The 22843-nt window shown below is 36.7% G+C and overlaps 1 protein-coding gene across 1 annotated transcript in view; it reads right to left on the bottom strand.

The window, feature by feature from the left end:
- The window catches only part of LOC132551809 (phosphatidylinositol 4-kinase alpha-like), a 78343-nt gene that overhangs the window by 8998 nt on the left and 46502 nt on the right, over window positions 1-22843 (bottom strand). The window contains exons 35-42 of the mRNA XM_060215952.1: window positions 10927-11006; window positions 6792-6973; window positions 6085-6217; window positions 5202-5327; window positions 4367-4420; window positions 3963-4083; window positions 1542-1671; window positions 714-784 (exon numbers count right to left, since the gene is read on the bottom strand). Coding sequence (XP_060071935.1) covers window positions 714-784; window positions 1542-1671; window positions 3963-4083; window positions 4367-4420; window positions 5202-5327; window positions 6085-6217; window positions 6792-6973; window positions 10927-11006 — 897 coding nt within the window. The remainder of the gene's footprint in view (window positions 1-713; window positions 785-1541; window positions 1672-3962; window positions 4084-4366; window positions 4421-5201; window positions 5328-6084; window positions 6218-6791; window positions 6974-10926; window positions 11007-22843) is intronic.

Below are 22843 nucleotides of genomic sequence, written 5' to 3' on the forward strand. Positions count from 1 at the left end.
TCTCCTACAAGACCAGATGAATTATACACATCAATAAACTCTCCTACAAGACCAGATGAATTATACACATCAATAAACTCTCCTACAAGACCAGATGAATTATACACACAATAAACATCAGATGAAATACACATCAATAAACTCTCCTACAAGACCAGATGAATTATACACATCAATAAACTCTCCTACAAGACCAGATGAATTATACACATCAATAAACTCTCCTACAAGACCAGATGAATTATACACATCAATAAACTCTCCTACAAGACCAGATGAATTATACACATCAATAAACTCTCCTACAAGACCAGATGAATTATACACATCAATAAACTCTCCTACAAGACCAGATGAATTATACACATCAATAAACTCTCCTACAAGACCAGATGAATTATACACATCAATAAACTCTCCTACAAGACCAGATGAATTATACACATCAATAAACTCTCCTACAAGACCAGATGAATTATACACATCAATAAACTCTCCTACAAGACCAGATGAATTATATACATCAATATAAAAGCCTAAAGCTATTCCAGTAAAACATCCACTTGACTCCAAAATAAATCACTTTTATACCTAGTTCATTTTTCAACTCCTAGGAAAGGTATCTATTAAATTCTATAAGGGGTACATCTGGGATAGATATTATACTGGAATAATCCAGACAAGACATTATTGCTGATATAGACAATAGTTACCTGGCTGTAGCTTAATTTTGCTGAGTTCCTCCAAACAGGCCTTCTTCCTCTCAGGTCCTTTTGGGAAAGGTCTGAATACAAAATGTCAAATTAATGATTTTTTCCTTAATACCCTAGACAGGTCTATCAGGATTTAAAGGGGTGAAATCTTTTGGGGGTGGGTTACCTTCTACGATGCATAAGCATTATGTTAATGGTAGTTCAATATATCCTGTCATATCAACACTTCCTATCTGGAAGGGTTTGAAACTAAGAGTATCATAGTCAAACAATCCATTAGAAACGAACACTAGGAACTCAGTTAAGAGGGATCTTAGTGTCAACCATTGTTTGATCTATATTCATTTCTTTGAAATTAGATCTTTTCCCTCTTTTCTCATCCATTTTTCCTCATTTTTATATGAAAATTAAAAATTCCTCTCATGAAATGATAATGATTTTAAACTCTCAAACACAAGACAGTTGCATGTTGACCATTTTGTTTTCCCCATCAGTCCTACTTTTCATTACAAACATTAATACTTCTGCCACTGGTTTATTGATTTTTACCTTTATCTCTAGAGAAGTTAATTCATCAGGTGTCAGATAACACATCTCATATCTATTCTTCTGTAGATTCAGAAGTCTTATTTACAAGTCTCTTACTAAAAGTCAGGGGTGGGCTTATCTCCTGACAATGACATAGCATTTAATGGAAAGTAAAACACAGTTAGACCAATAAACAAGTTCTCCTGAGTAAATTGCATACTGCCATCTAATGTATCAACTATTTTATGATTAACAGTCTTTCTATCATATACATGTGACCCAATTGATATCAGAGCTTACTTGATGGTTCCTGAGATGGAAGTAATTTTTCCAAAGAAGTCAAATTCTCTCTCATAGAACATGAGAGCTGGTCCTGACAGTGATCTTTTGATGGCATCCATAAGTCTCTCCAGGGTGTCACCAATCTCCTCTGGAAACATCATGTAACACATTTTATTACACTGCATATAACACATAATCCATCAAAGTTTTGGAGGATTTAAAAATTGTTGTTTAATATTAAACTACATATTAAATAATATCAATAAACATTAGGAGTGACTGAAAACAATAACTTTTCATCATCTTTATTTGACAAGTGAACGCATTGCAAATTTCTATTTATAAAATTTGTATACAAGAAATCAAAACACATTACAAAAACAAGAATGATCAAATCATAAAATGGCAGGAAGATGACAATAGAAGATACAATGTGTGGGAGGATGACAATAGAAGCTACAATGTGTGGGAGGATGACAATAGAAGCTACCATGTGTGGGAGGATGACAATAGAAGATACCATGTGTGGGAGGATGACAAGATAATAGAAATGATGTGTGGGAGGATGACAAGATAATAGAAATGATGTGTGGGAGGATGACAATATGATGTGTGGGAGGATGACAATAGAAGATACAATGTGTGGGAGGATGACAATAGAAGACACAATGTGTGGGAGGATGACAATAGAAGCTACAATGTGTGGGAGGATGACAATAGAAGATACAATGTGTGGGAGGATGACAATAGAAGATACAATGTGTGGGAGGATGACAATAGAAGATACAATGTGTGGGAGGATGACAATAGAAGATACAATGTGTGGGAGGATGACAATAGAAGATACCATGTGTGGGAGGATGACAATAGAAGATACCATGTGTGGGAGGATGACAATAGAAGATACCATGTGTGGGAGGATGACAATAGAAGATACAATGTGTGGGAGGATGACAATAGAAGCTACCATGTGTGGGAGGATGACAATAGAAGATACCATGTGTGGGAGGATGACAAGATAATAGAAATGATGTGTGGGAGGATGACAATAGAAGATACCATGTGTGGGAGGATGACAATAGAAGATACAATGTGTGGGAGGATGACAATAGAAGATACAATGTGTGGGAGGATGACAATAGAAGATACAATGTGTGGGAGGATGACAATAGAAGATATAATGTGTTGGAGGATGACAATGTGTGTGGAGGATGACAATAGAAGATACCATGTGTGGGAGGATAACAATAGAAGATACCATGTGTGGGAGGATGACAATAGAAGATACCATGTGTGGGAGGATGACAATAGAAGATATAATGTGTTGGAGGATGACAATAGAAGATACCATGTGTGGGAGGATGACAATAGAAGATACCATGTGTGGAGGATGACAATAGAAGATACCATGTGTGGGAGGATAACAATAGAAGATACCATGTGTGGGAGGATGACAATAGAAGATATAATGTGTGGGAGGATGACAATAGCAGATACCATGTGTGGGAGGATGACAATAGAAGATACCATGTGTGGGAGGATAACAATAGAAGATACCATGTGTGGGAGGATAACAATAAAAGATACCATGTGTGGGACATGTGTGGGAGGATGACAATAGAAGATACCATGTGTGGGAGGATGACAATAGAAGATATAATGTGTGGGAGGATGACAATAGAAGATACCATGTGTGGGAGGATAACAATAGAAGATACCATGTGTGGGAGGATGACAATAGAAGATACCATGTGTGGGAGGATGACAATAGAAGATATAATGTGTGGGAGGATGACAATAGAAGATACAATGTGTGGGAGGATGACAATAGAAGATACCATGTGTGGAGGATGACAATAGAAGATACCATGTGTGGGAGGATAACAATAGAAGATACCATGTGTGGAGGATGACAATAGAAGATACCATGTGTGGAGGATGACAATAGAAGATACCATGTGTGGGAGGATAACAATAGAAGATACCATGTGTGGGAGGATGACAATAGAAGATATAATGTGTGGGAGGATGACAATAGAAGATACCATGTGTGGGAGGATGACAATAGAAGATATAATGTGTGGGAGGATGACAATAGAAGATATAATGTGTGGGAGGATGACAATAGAAGATACCATGTGTGGGAGGATGACAATAGAAGATACAATGTGTGGGAGGATGACAATAGAAGATACAATGTGTGGGAGGATGACAATAGAAGATACAATGTGTGGGAGGATGACAATAGAAGATACAATGTGTGGGAGGATGACAATATAGAAGAAATGATGTGCCTCAGGTCTAACACCTTTAATCTCTCAATACAAATACTTATCATTATTATTTAAATTCACAAAAAAATATATTTTTACATGCTACTGAGCTGATTCTATACAGTTCATACAAAACTTGAGCACACAGAAAGGAAAAATATCTTACCATCTTTCTCCTGTCCATCCTCATCTCGATATACATTTGTCTTCATGTTCCATAGCAGCTGGTGAGCCAGTAATTGAGAGTGTTTAGATGCCCACAGAATAAAATCTGCCATGTATCCCATCTGTAACATAGCAAATCTCTTAATGTTAGAACTTTTTCAAGGCTGGTAGATTGCTCCAATTTTTTATGCTTTTCATCAAATTTACCTATACACAATAAGCTAGATCATTTGGAGTTTATGTGTTGTTTTTATCTTTCAAAAACATCTCACAAGAAAAACATGTACAGCTCTAAAAGAAATAAAGACAGATAGTTGGGTAAGTTCAACAAATATATTTCTCCACCAAGTAAGTTTTATTGATGTATTATGACACCATGATGTGTGTTGGAATCTGTTTACTTACCGTATCATATCTAACAGCTTGGACAAGCTGGGGAATGTAGAAAAGCAGAGCTTCCTGCAACAACAAGTAAATACTAATAACAATCATCAATAACCAGAAATGGCTTACCTGCCATATGAAACCGTCAAACAGATTAGTCCAGTCTCGTAAAATAAAGATACAAAAAAGATTAAAAGCTTCGACTATATATTTATTGTTCATTAACATTAAACTCGACTGATGGGTTATAACAGCTGTGGGTCTTGACTAGACTACAGTTAGACTCAGCTGACAGGAAACAAGATGTGTTTATGAAACATTATGCCTTCAAATGAATCAAAATTCTGAGGTGGGACATTAAAACTTTACTGTGAAAGTTGTGTGCTAATTGCATGCACATTTTGTGAAACACTTATGTCTTCATTGTTGTTATGACTTTTTTGTACTTTCAACTGTTGGTCAAAGGTCACGATCAAGGTACCACCAGAAAGGTCTTGTCACAAGGAACGCACGTGCCAAATATGTAAGCCTTACCTCTTATAACAAGGTAATCAAAAGGAAAACAGATTCAGTCCTGATTAGGTGACAAACTCAGATTGTGAATAAACAAATACTGGAAAAATATGATTTTTCACATAAAGCAAGAATACAAAACCATTTTTTTGTCAGGAAATCTGACGTTGATCCTTTGTGATCTGTTACAAAACTTTAGATCTTTCCATCTTATAATTCATGTTTAATATTTCATTTAATGTGAAACAAGACAAAATTTTTAATTTGTTCATATCTCCCCACCTGAACTTCATGTGCAATGATATTAGTGCACTGTAATACTGTGTAGACTGAAGATACCTACCGGAGGATGTGACCTAAGTGCCCTGACAGCATACTGAGCTGTGATTGGGTGGGGCGGGTACTGACGTGAGAAATAAGACAGAGCCACAACTGGAGATACCACAGACCAGGTCAACATATGACTTAGCTGCAAATATAAAAGAGTGGATTATCTATCAAATGTGTCACAGCCATTAAGTAGTGGTATTTTCTATAATTAAATCATTATTTTGTTATGTATGTAAGTAAATATTTAAACACTTCAAACATGTGGTCTGGAAATAGTCTTCAATACCATATCTAGCTAGCAAAATAATTTAACCTTTGAACCCTTTCTATAATATCATCCTACATAATATCAAATTTTTGAAATAATTCTTTCATTATTTTATTTGAAACTAATACTGTTTTGAATTGAATTCTGTCACTTTGAACAAAGAAACTATTTGATACTGTGGCAAAATCATGCCCATCATTTAACAAGAGAACAGATGTTCAATCATATCAAAGACACCTGTTAAAATGAACAACTTGTCAAATTTTGACAGTGCCATATAAGGCATGTCAACAGTAACAAGACACATAGAAGAATGGTCAAATACAGGAACTGTTGTATCTCATTACCTGGTCAGTGCATACTATAAAATCAGGTATTTTCATGGACTTCCAATTTCAAGGTTTTTTAATTCATCTTTTATGGACATTTGATCTTACATGTAGCAAACTTCTAAAACATCAATTAGTACTCATTTTCATAACTGATTCATGATCAGGTGCATCTGTTGTCAATTAAGAGAAACCATAAAAACAGGAAACCAGCAGAAATAAACCCCCAATAAGTAAACAATTTTACAGGCTGTCACTGTCTACATAGATATGTATAGTCTCTATACTGGGCCACCAACCTCAGGAGAATCTGCCTCCACACTCTCCGGAGTAACAAGGAAACGGATGGCTGAAGGGATGTGGCTCACCACCCCTGGATTCAGTCGAACTAATCTAATCACTTCCTTCACCAGAGCCTCAGACTTCTTGATCCTTTAAATACAATTTTTAATTCTTTAAAATTTGTATTGATGAATAGTTATTTTTTTTGTTAATCAGTAAAGTAAGCCATAAAGTGTGTATGCTCTTTCATCCACAGATAACTTTTCTCAATGAATACCATGTGGTGTTAGGTGACATAGAGGTAGCACTCTGGCCTTTCACCTTGATATCTATTCCTGGAATTTTAATCATGCAAGTATATTCTTAACAAACAATAAGCATTGTCAACCAACCAATGATAGCACAAGTCTTCATAAGCTGTACAAAAAGAAAAAGAAAAGAAAAAAAAAATATTCCTTGAATTTGACTGGTCAGAACAAAATCACTTTAACAGTTAAACCTATTGACAGAACACCAGAAAGAAACCGAAAATTCCCCTGAATGAACATTTTTTTTTTCATTTTGGTTCAGAACCTAACTATCAGACATCTTTCTTTAACTTGGCATTTAGTAAATCTACAAAACAAATTTTAAAATTTGACATAATGATGACATCATTGAAACATTTTTATACTTAAAAGATATGGCATTTTATATAACATTCATCCCCACAGCAAAGAGTTACCTAGAAGGGAGATAAACTGCCAAGGTCGGTGAAAGTTCCCAGGATGCCCTGACTTGCTCCCGCCACACTTTCTCACTGACTGCCTGGCTTCTCCAGATAGCAATCTTGTCCTCGTCTGGAACTTTAAGGTCTGGAGACTCCAACGGGTTGTGCCAGGTGATAAATTCCTCCAGTGCATAACCCTGAAGTGTATAGGCAGGGTGAATAATCAACAGTCACTAGAGAATATCCTGAAGTTTGTAGTGAGGGTGAATATTCAAGTCACTAGAGAATATCCTGAAGTTTGTAGGGAGGGTGAATAATTAACAGTCACTAGAGAGTTCACTGAAGTGTATAGGCAGGGTGAATAATCAACAGTCACTAGAGAATATCCTGAAGTTTGTAGGGAGGGTGAATAATTACCAGTCACTAGAGAATATCCTGAAGTTTGTAGGGAGGGTGAATAATTAACAGTCACTAGAGAGTTCCCTGAAGTGTATAGGCAGGGTGAATAATCAACAGTCACTAGAGAATATCGTGAAGTTTGTAGGGAGGGTGAATAATTAACAGTCACTAGAGAGTTCCCTGAAGTGTATAGGCAGGGTGAATAATTACCAGTCACTAGAGAATATCCTGAAGTGTATAGGCAGGGTGAATAATCAACAGTCACTAGAGAGCTCCCTGAAGTTTGTAGGGAGGGTGAATAATTAACAGTCACTAGAGAGCTCCCTGAAGTTTGTAGGGAGGGTGAATAATTAACAGTCACTAGAGAGCTCCCTGAAGTTTGTAGGGAGGGTGAAAAATCAACAGTCACTAGAGAATATCCTGAAGTTTGTAGGGAGGGTGAATAATCAACAGTCACTAGAGAGGTCCCTGAAGTTTGTAGGGAGGGTGAATAATTAACAGTCACTAGAGAGCTCCCTGAAGTTTGTAGGGAGGGTGAATAATTAACAGTCACTAGAGAATATCCTGAAGTTTGTAGGGAGGGTGAATAATTAACAGTCACTAGAGAGTTCCCTGAAGTGTATAGGCAGGGTGAATAATTACCAGTCACTAGAGAATATCCTGAAGTGTATAGGCAGGGTGAATAATCAACAGTCACTAGAGAGCTCCCTGAAGTTTGTAGGGAGGGTGAATAATTAACTAGAGAATAGTCACTAGAGAGCTCCCTGAAGTTTGTAGGGAGGGTGAATAATTAACAGTCACTAGAGAGCTCCCTGAAGTTTGTAGGGAGGGTGAAAAATCAACAGTCACTAGAGAATATCCTGAAGTTTGTAGGGAGGGTGAATAATCAACAGTCACTAGAGAGGTCCCTGAAGTTTGTAGGGAGGGTGAATAATTAACAGTCACTAGAGAGCTCCCTGAAGTTTGTAGGGAGGGTGAATAATTAACAGTCACTAGAGAGGTCCCTGAAGTTTGTAGGGAGGGTGAATAATTAACAGTCACTAGAGAATATCCTGAAGTTTGTAGGGAGGGTGAATAATTAACAGTCACTAGAGAGCTCCCTGAAGTTTGTAGGGAGGGTGAATAATTAACAGTCACTAGAGAGGTCCCTGAAGTTTGTAGGGAGGGTGAATAATTAACAGTCACTAGAGAATATCCTGAAGTTTGTAGGGAGGATGAATAATTAACAGTCACTAGAGAGGTCCCTGAAGTTTGTAGGGAGGGTGAATAATTAACAGTCACTAGAGAGGTCCCTGAAGTTTGTAGGGAGGGTGAATAATCAACAGTCACTAGAGAGCTCCCTGAAGTTTGTAGGGAGGGTGAATAATTAACAGTCACTAGAGAATATCCTGAAGTTTGTAGGGAGGATGAATAATTAACAGTCACTAGAGAATATCCTGAAGTTTGTAGGGAGGGTGAATAATTAACAGTCACTAGAGAGGTCCCTGAAGTTTGTAGGGAGGATGAATAATTAACAGTCACTAGAGAGGTCCCTGAAGTTTGTAGGGAGGGTGAATAATCAACAGTCACTAGAGAATATCCTGAAGTTTGTAGGGAGGGTGAATAATCAACAGTCACTAGAGAGGTCCCTGAAGTTTGTAGGGAGGGTGAATAATTAACAGTCACTAGAGAGCTCCCTGAAGTTTGTAGGGAGGGTGAATAATTAACAGTCACTAGAGAATATCCTGAAGTTTGTAGGGAGGGTGAATAATTAACAGTCACTAGAGAGTTCCCTGAAGTGTATAGGCAGGGTGAATAATTACCAGTCACTAGAGAATATCCTGAAGTGTATAGGCAGGGTGAATAATCAACAGTCACTAGAGAGCTCCCTGAAGTTTGTAGGGAGGGTGAATAATCAACAGTCACTAGAGAGCTCCCTGAAGTTTGTAGGGAGGATGAATAATTAACAGTCACTAGAGAGCTCCCTGAAGTTTGTAGGGAGGGTGAAAAATCAACAGCTCCCTGAAGTGTATAGGCAGGGTGAATAATCAACAGTCACTAGAGAGGTCCCTGAAGTGTATAGGCAGGGTGAATAATTAACAGTCACTAGAGAGGTCCCTGAAGTTTGTAGGGAGGGTGAATAATTAACAGTCACTAGAGAGGTCCCTGAAGTTTGTAGGGAGGGTGAATAATTAACAGTCACTAGAGAATATCCTGAAGTTTGTAGGGAGGGTGAATAATTAACAGTCACTAGAGAGCTCCCTGAAGTTTGTAGGGAGGGTGAATAATTAACAGTCACTAGATAATATCCTAAAGTTTGTAGGGAGGGTGAATAATTAACAGTCACTAGTGAATATCCTGAAGTTTGTAGGGAGGGTGAATAATCAACAGTCACTAGAGAATATCCTGAAGTTTGTAGGGAGGGTGAATAATCAACAGTCACTAGAGAATATCCTGAAGTGTATAGGGAGGGTGAATAATTAACAGTCACTAGAGAATATCCTGAAGTTTGTAGGGAGGGTGAATAATTAACAGTCACTAGAGAGCTCCCTGAAGTTTGTAGGGAGGGTGAATAATTAACAGTCACTAGAGAATATCCTAAAGTTTGTAGGGAGGGTGAATAATTAACAGTCACTAGAGAATATCCTGAAGTGTATAGGCAGGGTGAATAATCAACAGTCACTAGAGAGGTCCCTGAAGTTTGTAGGGAGGGTGAATAATTAACAGTCACTAGAGAATATCCTGAAGTGTGTAGGGAGGGTGAATAATTAACAGTCACTAGAGAATATCCTGAAGTGTATAGGGAGGGTGAATAATTAACAGTCACTAGAGGGCTCCCTTCAGTTTGTAGGGAGGATGAATAATTAATAGTCACTAGAGGGTGAAATGATAATGCTATATGAATCTCCACATCACCTGTAACTCAAAGACAAGTCCTGAAAGAAATATAACATCTATGTGCCAGTACAGATCATTAGTTGTCATTTAATACTGGAAGTATAACTGTCCAGATTATAGGGTTTCACAAAAAGTCCTAGTGTTGTAGAAATGTCAATCATAACTAAGACCATGTGACTGTTATGTGGTACATGTAATACTGGCCTATAAGTATACAGAGCTGCTCCTCCAGTACAAGACTAAAAGGTTATAATTATAAGCACTACAACCTTCAGAAACTTACAAAAAAAAAAAAAAAAAAATATCTAAGCTAGATTTTTTCCTGGACTTTACCACCTTTCTTTGTATTATATGAGGTCTTAGTCCCATACAGGTCATCTGGAAGTGAGAAACACACGGTTTATTTATTTTTATTCATTTTAACGGGTTTTACGTCCACTGTCACGAAACACACGGTCAGGTAGGTCACTTTATATATCCTCATAAAGGGAAGTAACTCACACTGCAGCCTTAGGTATCTACAAAAACAAGATATATCATTACCACTCAATATGAACAACTTACCATCAGGGTGAGGATCAGTGTTCGTTTACGTAAATACTCCTTTATGTGACCAACTCAATATTACTCTTTTATGTGACCAACTCAATATTAACAACTTACCATCAGGGTGAGGATCAGTGTTCGTTAAATACTCCTTTATGTGACCAACTCAATATTAACAACTTACCATCAGGGTGAGGATCAGTGTTCGTTTACGTAAATACTCCTTTATGTGACCAACTCAATATTAACAACTTACCATCAGGGTGAGGATCAGTGTTTGTTTACGTAAATACTCCTTTATGTGACCAACTCAATATTAACAACTTACCATCAGGGTGAGGATCAGTGTTCGTTTACGTAAATACTCCTTTATATGACCAGAGTTTGTCCCCTGGTTTTTCCTCATACCTACGAAAAGACAGAACACAAAACTGTTACACTGTGCTATAATAGACCTTTACAATGAAGTTTATAAAGACATTGTGAAGGCAATGTTCCTGCTGAAATAATTATACTGCATAAAAATTAATAAAATGATGTGTATCAAGTGCCAACAAACATGAAATAATAGCTATTTTAAAATAAACAAAACATGAATGAAATTTGATACTTCAGTGTTTTTCTGTGTTATATTGATGTTTGTAATTCAATATTTATTGTATAATATTTATAATTAATTCTGTTTATAAATGATTTAGGATTTCATTTCCATGGTCACTAACCATAATATTCACATTTCAGCAAAATATAGTTTGAAAATATGTAAAGAGTGTTTTCAATTTTAACATTAAAACTACCAAATAGATTTTTTTTTTCAATTTCCAATACGTTGCAAAAGTTTAAAAAGATTTCTTATTCCATGCAGAAAAAAAAATGCAAAATTTTAACATTTTCACAGGATGAAAATGTCTTCATTAAAAATGCATTCAACATGCAGTTAATAAGAAAAGATAAAAGGACATTCATTCTTAGCAAAAAAAGATATTCCTATTGTTCATAAAATATTGTTCTTGGTAGAAGAAATATTCCGAACTGTACATTGTACTTAGAAAAAAAAATACACTAAATGTACTTTGTATTTATCAAAATTAAAGTACATAATGCCTAGCTAATCTTATCATACTACAGATGCCTAGCTGTACATAGTTCTTATTAAGATAATGCTGTCATTGGCTGGGATCTATTTCAACAGATTCCTGCCATCAATAACTGTATAACTGACATACAACTTAATTATATTGTAGGATGAAATGAAGCAACAGATTTGCATGTAGACAATACATGACATGAAATGTGACAATGGCTGGTTTTAATCATTACAACTTCCAAACCAAATCTCAAAAAATTTAAGTCATCTCCAGAGTTTAATTTTCACATGAAATTCACTAACAGTACTCAGAGGTGTTTTAATATTGAAAAAATACAATCACAACGTTTCAAATCCAGCAACTGGTATCCATGTTTAGTGCTTATTCAATGTGAGTCTTTTACTGAAAAGAAAAATGTTTAATTAAGTTTTAATCTGAAGCAGTTACAATAAATTTCAACATAATTATCAAAGAAAATGAAGAAGAACAAATAAGACGAAGCAAGATAACATTCAACTCATGCTAGTACAAGTTTTGTTTTGGTAAATTAATTGTCTGCCATGTTAGTTTGTCATAGAAGGTAATTATTAGAAAATGTATTCGTCAACATTTTGAAGTAAGGCTCGTAGACGAGGTAAGCTTTGAATCATGTATATAAAAAGTTACCTTTAGGAGGAGAGAAAAATTTCCCTGTGTAGTTAGAATTTTCTGTTAACATGTTTAACAAATAGTTCATTTCATACTATAAAGTAGGCAAGCAAATGTAATAAGGCTTATGCATTATAAGATTTTCTAAAGTTTCGAAACTTTCATATCCACAATATCATTTCAGCTGTCCTTGATTCTTCCTTTGAATATTAAGACAACTCAGTTTCCTTTTAATCAATCTAATATTGAATTAAAAAAGTGGAACATCTTCTGTTCTGGATACAAGAAACCATTACAGACATGTAATGCCATGGTTCTAAGCCTTATTTATATTTCAAACCAAGGTAATTATTTCCTTATTAATCAAGTAATACTCAATTCCATTTTTTATTTTTTTTTCCTTATTGCAATATCAGCTAGCTAACCTTTCATGCGAACAAAATGCAATTAATTTGGACATTTACTATTGGCAATATGTTAAATCTAGTCTTAATTATTTTTCAATATATGTATCTGACATAAAAGAATTAAAGAATTTTTATCTTTTTTAAATATTCTTCAGTCCCTGATCAGATACAAGTATCAGTCACAAAAGCATCAAAGCGGATGTTATTTAAATCTATTAGGTGACTGTTAACCAGTTTCCGCTAATGCAGCTCTCCTATTCCATAAATAGTATAAATCCTATCATCTATTATGTCATAAACAGCTATATAGTGATTACAGCTAGAAGTTATTGTTAACGTAATAGACAATAGCATGTATATTATCTTTAGAATAGGAGAGTCACATTTCTAGAACTTCAGGGATAAGAAAATTGTATGAAACTAGTATCCACCCACACCACGCACAGTGTTAGCTCTATTACCTGATTTCTCTGATATCTAAAATTCTTCTATTTACCAAATATGCATGTGATATACCATTCAATTTCTTTTTTGTTTTTTTTTGTTTTTTGTTTTGTTTTGTTTGTTTGTTTGTTTTATATATATCAGTTCTGATATACCGTAACATTTTTCTTCTATCTTTTAATATACATGATACGCTGAAACATTTTTCCTTTCTTTTTTTTTTTTCACATATACATTTGATATACCATCCTATTTTCTGATTGCCCTGGTAATCAATTAATCATGTAAATAAAGAGATTAGACACATTAGCAATGGGAGATATAAGATCCATGCATATAAATAAGTACTTTATAACAGTTATCATACAGTAAAATTAAGAAAAATATTCTCTATGACACTAGATAATTACACATAGCTGAAGGATAGGACGGTTGTGGTCCAATGGACAGGCCTGAAAGCAGAAAGTCAGGTCTTGTGTGAAAGCGGTATATCTACATAATATGAACTCAATTCAATTATCTTGTAATTGCTTAGTCTAAAAAGAGAAAAAAAACTATTCTCAAAATAAATTCAACTTTAAAAAAATAATTTTATATGAATCCAGAGTATCACAGTTAAATGACATCAGGGTAAAGAAGAGAGAGATTAGGTTTGAATAGATGACATCAATGATGTTTGAAAGAGATTCCCTAGGTAATTATTCTAGCCTCCCTTCCCCTGGGGATTTGTCATTAGCCTCCCTTCCCCTGGGGATTTGTCATTAGCCTCCCTTCCCCTGGGGATTTGTCAATGTTCTGAACCCACGTATTAATTGAAATTCTGATAAAATATCTATATATAGTTGTCTACTTTTCTCCCATCTCTTACACACACATTTGATAAATACAATATTGATCTTAGCAACTGCAATGCTGAATTTAACACAATTTCTATATAGCATACATATAAAGTAAAGCCATATTTGAAAAGATTAGAAAAAAGGACTAAAACGTTCCAATGTATACATCACAAGCTAGCATAATAATTAATTTTAATTATAAGATGAATCAGTTGCTGACAGCAAAATTGTAAAGAGCAGTAAAGCAACATTATGATGGGCTAATGATGGTAATATCATAATATAACGTTGACATCTCATCGTGATATCATAATGACACAAAGACGAGGTAGAGTTATCCTACATGGATGTCCCACTTGTGAAACATTATCTTGTGTAGGCAGAGGTCACAGGGAAAACAAGTGATAAAAACATTAAAATACCAGTGATATAAAGTCAGTGACATCAACCCTGAACAACTTCAGTAGTGATGCATGACTGAACACATTCCGTCTTTGTGATACACATGATCAAACACATTCCATTGTAATACACATGATCGAACCCATTCTATTGTTATATACATGAATGAACACATTCTGTTGTAATACACATGACTTCACTTGTTTTGTTAAAATACACATAATGAACACATTCTTTCGTGATAAATACACATGTCCTAACACATTCTATTGTGATACCCATGACTGAACATACTTTTATTGTGATACACATGACTGAACATACTTTTATTGTGGTACACATGCACAACTGAACACATTCTTTTGTAAAACACATAGCTGAATGCATTATATTGTGACACACATGACTGAACACTTTCTATTATGTAGCATACATTACTAAATATATTCTGTTGTGACACACATGACTGAACATATTCTGTTGTGACACACATGACTGAACATTTTGATTTGTAATGAACATGAATGACATGATTTATCAAGACACAAATGACTGAACATATTCTGTTGTGGCACACATGACTGATTTTCAGTTGTGACAAACACAGAACATCTGGTTGACATCTTAAAACAAAAAAAAAAACAAAAAAAAGAAAAAGAAAATATTTCAGCTGGACAGAATTTTTCTTAAGCTGACAAGGTGTACCAGGTACATTTATGCATTAGACTTTTGGCAAACATATTGCATCAATTTTCAACATAATCCTTTAATTTTTATCCACTTGTATACTTTTTTCGACCGTTCAGAAAGTCCTCCACTGCATGTATGATGACATCATCTGACTGAAAGTGGGTACCTGAGATGGCCTTTTTCAATTTTAGATGTAGATGAATGTCTGATGGAGTGAGATCAGGTGAATAAGGTGGATGCTCAATCAATTCAAAGCCACAATCGTTAATGGCTGCTATGGCAATGAGAGACTTGTGAATAGGGGCATTGTCCTGGTTGAACAAGACACTTTTGCTGAATTTTTCGCTGGGCTTGAGTTTAATATTTTCTCTAAACTTCTTAGAAGTGATGTATAATATGTGTCATTGATTGCTTGTCCTTTTTGCAGGTAATATACCATCAGAATACCATCAGCATCTCAGAAAACCATGGCTATAACCTTTCCAGCTTATAAAACAGCTTTTGTCTTCTTTGGCTGGAGTGAACAAGGGAGCTTTTGGGGTGAAATGATGGACCCACGTTTCATCCACAGCCATAAACCTCAGCAATAAATTATTAGGATCTGCCTGGTCAACCTGGTGTGCTTCTAATCAACAGTCAGAAGTCTTTGTACCCAACAGACTGATAACTTTTTCATTGCAAGAACTTCCATAAGAATGGAATGTACTCTTTCCTGTGAAATCCTGACTGTATTGGCTAAATATCTCTCTGTAACTTGCCTTTCAGCCGTAACAGTATCACAGACTTTATTGGCCATTTCTGGGGTTGTAACAGTGACAGGACATCCAGGACAGGTATCATTTACAATGCTTTGCCTGCCATGCTTAAATTCCGCCACCAACTTTTTCATATGAAGGGACATCATTCCCTTTTGTTGCTACCGTATCAGTAAGGATGTCCATACGTGCTAGACCTTTCTTATGCAGCTATTGAATAACTGCTCATTTGCCTTCTTTACTTAAGAAAGCTACCTCTTCCCCATAAAATGACACCAGTATTCTGGTACACAGCCTTAAATAGTCAGGGAACTGCAGAGCTGAAAAGGACATCCCTGCTTAACTTCTTCAATAAAAAGCTTGCAACTTATCAATCTACCCTTGTATAATATTTGACTAAGGAAAGGTACCAGGTATAATCTTTGACTAAGGAAAGGTACCAGGTATAATCTTTGGCTGAGGAGGGGTACCAGGTAAAATATTTGACTAAGGAAAGGTACCAGGTATAATCTTTGGCTGAGGAAAGGTACCAGGTATAATCTTTGGCTGAGGAGAGGTACCAGGTATAATCTTTGGATGAGGAGAGGTACCAGGTATAATCTTTGGCTGAGGAGGGGTACCAGGTATAATCTTTGGCTGAGGAGGGGTACCAGGTATATTCTTTGGCTGAGGAGGGGTACCAGGTATAATCTTTGTCTGAGGAAAGGTACCAGGTACATTTATTGGATGAGGAGGGGTAACAGGTATAATCTTTGTCTGAGGAGGGGTGCCAGGTATATTCTTTGTCTGAGGAGGGGTGCCAGGTATATTCTTCGGCTGAGGAAAGGTGACAGGTATAATCTATGGCTGAGGAGGGGTACCAGGTATAATCTTTGTCTGAGGAAAGGTACCATGTATAATCTTTGTCTGAGGATCTCATTGCAGAACACACTTTGTGTTTACACGGAATGTAACTACTCTTATTTAATACAAATCTTCTGGTAGTCAATTATCATGCTGTACTTCAGAAACAGTTTATCATGGGACACCATACCAAGCAACCAGTACATACAAATGTATAAAAATGTGGAGACAGCTTCAAGGTTACACAAACAAAGCAATATACATAACTATATATGCTGAAAATAAAATAAATGAGATAAAATGGACCATTCAACATTTACACCCTGTATGAGAAAACAACAAAATACAAGATGCACAAATTATGGTCACATACTGTACAGAAACCATAACTCTAGAGGCTATCCAAATGTACACCCTTTGTCAGATGTACAGCAGACAGGACAGATATGTACACCCTGTGTGAGACATACAGCTGACAGGACAGATATGTACACCCTTTGTGAGACATACAGCTGACAGGACAGATATGTACAACCTGTGTGAGACATACAGCTGACAGGACAGATATGTACACTCTTTGTGAGACATACAGCTGACAGGACATATATGTACACCCTTTGTGAACATACAGCTGACAGGACAGATATGTACACCCTTTGTGAGACATACAGCTGACAGGACAGATATGTACAACCTGTGTGAGACATACAGCTGACAGGACAGATATGTATACCCTTTGTGAGACATACAGCTGACAGGACATATATGTACACCCTTTGTGAACATACAGCTGACAGGACAGATATGTACACCCTTTGTGAGACATACAGCTGACAGGACAGATATGTACACCCTTTGTGAGACATACAGCTGACAGGACAGATATGTACACCCTTTGTGAGACATACAGCTGACAGGACAGATATGTACAAACTGTGTGAGACATACAGCTGACAGGACAGATATGTATACCCTTTGTGAGACATACAGCTGACAGGACAGATATGTATACCCTTTGTGAGACATACAGCTGACAGGACAGATATGTATACCCTTTGTGAGACATACAGCTGACAGGACATATATGTACACCCTTTGTGAACATACAGCTGACAGGACAGATATGTACACCCTTTGTGAGACATACAGCTGACAGGACAGATATGTACACTCTTTGTGAGACATACAGCTGACAGGACAGATATGTACACCCTTTGTGAGACATACAGCTGACAGGACAGATATGTATACCCTTTGTGAGACATACAGCTGACAGGACAGATATGTACACCCTTTGTGAGACATACAGCTGACAGGACAGATATGTACAAACTGTGTGAGACATACAGCTGACTGGACAAACATTTAAACCTTTGTGAGACATACAGCTGACAGGGCAGACATTTACAACCTTGTGGGAGACATACAGCTGACAGGGCAGACATGTACATGTGGTGTGAGACATATTGCATACAGAGCAGTCATTTACAACCTTGTGTGAGACATACAGCTGACAGGAAATACATGAACAACCTGTGTGAGACATATATCTGACAGGACACAAATTTACACCTTGTCTAAGACATAGCTGATAGGACAGACCTGTACACCGTTTGTGAGACATACAATTGACACAACAGACATACACATCCTGTGTGAGACATAAGTCTGATCGGACAGACACCTACATTTTGTTTGAGACTTATATCTGACAGGACAGACAAGTATATCTTGTGTGTGACATACAGCTGACAGGACAGGCATGTTAATCTTGTGTGAGACATACAGCTGACAGGACAGACATGTTAATCTTGTGTGAGACATACAGCTGACAGGACAGATAGGTACATCTTGTGTGAGACATACAGCTGACAGGACAGACATGTACACCCTTTGTGAGACATACAGCTGACAGGACAGACATGTACACCCTTTGTGAGACATACAGCTGACAGGACAGACATGTACAACCTGTGTGAGACATACAGCTGACAGGACAGACATGTACACCTTTTGTGAAACATACAGCTGACAGGACAGACATGTTAATCTTGTGTGAGACATACAGCTGACAGGACAGATAGGTACATCTTGTGTGAGACATACAGCTGACAGGACAGACATGTACACCCTTTGTGAGACATACAGCTGACAGGACAGACATGTACACCCTTTGTGAGACATACAGCTGACAGGACAGACATGTACACCCTTTGTGAGACATACAGCTGACAGGACAGACATGTACAACCTGTGTGAGACATACAGCTGACAGGACAGACATGTACACCTTTTGTGAAACATACAGCTGACAGGACAGACATGTTAATCTTGTGTGAGACATACAGCTGACAGGACAGACATGTACACCCTTTGTGAGACATACAGCTGACAGGACAGACATGTACACCCTTTGTGAGACATACAGCTGACAGGACAGACATGTACACCCTTTGTGAGTGATACAGCTGACAGGACAGACATGTACACCCTTTGTGAGACATACAGCTGACAGGGCAGACATGTACAACCTGTGTGAGATATACAGCTGACAGGACAGACATGTACACCTTTTGTGAAACATACAGCTGACAGAACAGACATGTACAACCTGTGTGAGATATACAGCTGACAGGACAGATATGTACACCCTTTGTGAACATACAGCTGACAGGACAGACATGTACAACCTGTGTGAGATATACAGCTGACAGGACAGATATGTACACCCTTTGTGAACATACAGCTGACAGGACAGACATGTACACCCTTTGTGAGACATACAGCAGACAGGACAGATATGTACACCCTTTGTGAACATACAGCTGACAGAACAGATATATACACCCTTTTGGAGACATACAACGGACAGGACAGACATATACATCCTGTTTGAAATTTAAGCTGACAGGACAGACATGCACATCCTGTGTGAGTCTTACAGTTGGTAGCTATGACACATTGTACACAAACTCTAGTCACATACTGTACTGTGATCCTTACTTAACAGACCACCTGTTATGTACAGTCTGTACGAGACAAACATCTTACAGAACACATGATATGTACAGTCTGTACGAGACAAACAGCTTACAGAACACATGATGCAGTCAAAATTCTACTCACAGTCTATGCCACTTATACTCAGAATTTTGACAAATTTTAGGATTGCATATTTCAAACGAAAGTGGATTATGTATGTGAAGATTTGAACACTTACAGTTAAAAGATGTTTCAATTACAAGTCTTCTAAGTACTTAATACAAGCTAAGAATATATAAATTCTAGGACACAAGGAATATTTGTTAATATATTTCTACAATTCTTGAGCTTGATTTGAGCACATCCATAACTCATAGTCTAATTCTTCATTGTTTTTTCTCATTGTGCATTTTGGGTTTCTACTTGGTCATTGTGGATTTGAGTTTTTACTTAGTATGAATTTTGGATTTCTACTTTGTCAGTTTGAGTTTTAATGTTCTTTTCAGTCACTGTGATTTTGAGTATCTACTCAGAGTAGTTTTGAATTTTCAACTCTGTTGGTGTGAGTTTTGCATGTTAGCCAGTGTGAGTTTTGAGTTTCCAGTCAGAGTGAGCTTAGAGTCTCTACTCATTGTGAATTTTGAGTCTCTATTCAAAGCCGTTTGAGTTCAAACTGACATTTGATGTCAGTTTCAAGTTCTTACTTAACATTTGAGTTCAAACTCAGTTGGTAAGAGTTTTGCATTCTTAATCAGCCAGAATGAGTTTTGAGATTTTAAGAATCAATGGTATTAGTTGGAGTATGTACACAGACAATGTGAATTTTGAGTCTCTATTTCAAGCAGTTGGGGTTCAAACTGGCATTTGGTGTGAGTTTAAAGTTCATACTCAGTTTTTATGACCTTGGAATAAGCTGGTATAAGTTCTGAGTTTATTCTTTGTCAGTAAAGTTTTGAGTTTGGTTTGTATCAGTTGTGAGTCTGTACCAGATTTACTGTTTGATTTGATATGATTTGGTTTTCGATCAGTCAGTGTAAGTTTTTAGACTAAACTCTGCTGGTGTGAAATTTAAGTCTGAATTTAGTTTGTGAGAGATTTGAGTTTATTTCAGTTTGTGTGAGGTTAAGGTTTGAATTGATATCTGTCAATTAACTATCAGTCAAGGCCAGTTTCTATGAGTATGTATACTCAATACTCACTGTCATTTCTTTACATGCCAATATGGTACTCGGTATTAGTTAAATGTATACACTAATCAGTGCTAATTGTGAGTATGTATACTGTTGTGCACAGATATACACCAAGTTTTCTTCAAGCTTTCACAAGATGCATGTAAATACTTGCCCACAGGGGTGGGTATTTGGTCAGAGGTCAAGGCTGAGCCAAGCTGACCCTTTTCGACATGGCCGTAGAGTCCAAATACCAGGCTATATCGATGACCACTTGTAGCCACAACTAAAAAATCAATTAATTTTTATGAAACTGAAGATGACCTGATGAAGACATGAAGGACCTGATGACAACTGGAAATGTTTGTTGGAATTACCTGAAGTTATAAATCCCTAATATGATATCACATGCTTTATCTCATTATATCATGATAGGTTGAGTCTTCTGAACTGCAATCATAATAATCAGGTTAACAGGTATAAAACTTACCTGTCAGCACAAAAACAATCAATATGTGAAACATTTTTATCTTCACTTAACACTCTACTTTCTGTCGTACATCTTAATTGCTGTATTCAAGATTAAAGAAAGTAATATATAGATCAAAATGTTAAAAAAACAAGCAGAAAATACTGAGCAGTACAACCCTACAGCAATCTATCACATCCAAAGTACTTTGTATGTAGAGTTAAAGCTCTGCTTAGTGTGATATAAGGAAATAACAAAAGAATTGAATAAGTTAAGGAAATACTTTAAACAAATCTAATCAAAAGAGTAAATATAAAAAGTTTCAATAAGTAATGTACTACGGTAAAAGCAAGTACTGAGTAAATAGTGAGAAAGAGAAAAAAATATTTTTAAAATAGTCTTAAATCTATTGGAGTGCCATATATACAACCCTTGTTTCTGTTTAACTTCAACCCTTGTTTCCGTTAAACTTCAACCCTTGTTTCTGTTTAACTTCAACCCTTGTTTCCGTTTAACTTCAACCCTTGTTTCCGGTTAACTTCAACCCTTGTTTCCGTTAAACTTCAACCCTTGTTTCCGTTTAACTTCAACCCTTGTTTCCGTTTAACTTAAGTGAATGACAAAAGGTTTTGACAACTTTGTTGTCAGCAGTTTTTATCCTCAACCCATTCTCCATTCCCGCCTGGATCAGTACGTAATTTACCTACATACTGAAATCAAGGGTTGCGTATACTGGTATCTCAAACGTGTGTTCTGTTTAAGTGATCAGCATTTTGTTAAGGTAGTACAGGAGAGACAGTATATAATGATATTTTAGTGTATTGAGAGTGTTAAGGAAGGACAACTCTTGTAGAGATTGATATAGTACAGCAAGGAAGCTTACTTCAGTATACTACACTGTCAGCCCAGCAGGTGCTTTAATACATGGTTATTTAGCACTTACAGGTGACAATAGCCAGGGATCAACTGATGGCAGACAGACTGATATCCTAACAGACTGATGGACAGACAAGCTGATATCCTAACAGACTGATGGACAGACAAGCTGATATCCTAACAGACTAATGGACAGACAAGCTGATATCCTAACAGACTGATGGACAGACAAGCTGATATCCTAACAGACTGATGGACAAGCTGATATCCTGAGAGACTGATGGACAGACAAGCTGATATCCTGAGAGACTGATGGACAGACTAGCTGATATCCTGAGAGACTGATGGACAGACAAGCTGATATCCTGACAGACTGATGGACAGACAAGCTGATATCCTGAGAGACTGATGGACAGACAAGCTGATATCCTGAGAGACTGATGGACAGACAAGCTGATATCCTAACAGACTGATGGACAAGCTGATATCCTGAGAGACTGATGGACAGACAAGCTGATATCCTGACAGACTGATGGACAGACAAGCTGATATCCTAACAGACTGATGGACAAGCTGATATCCTGAGAGACTGATGGACAGACAAGCTGATATCCTGAGAGACTGATGGACAGA

The sequence above is a fragment of the Ylistrum balloti genome, unplaced genomic scaffold, assembly GCF_031769215.1.
Source record: "Ylistrum balloti isolate Yb309-2 unplaced genomic scaffold, AGI_CSIRO_Ybal_v1 Utg370218, whole genome shotgun sequence".
NCBI classification, from domain to species: domain Eukaryota; kingdom Metazoa; phylum Mollusca; class Bivalvia; order Pectinida; family Pectinidae; genus Ylistrum; species Ylistrum balloti.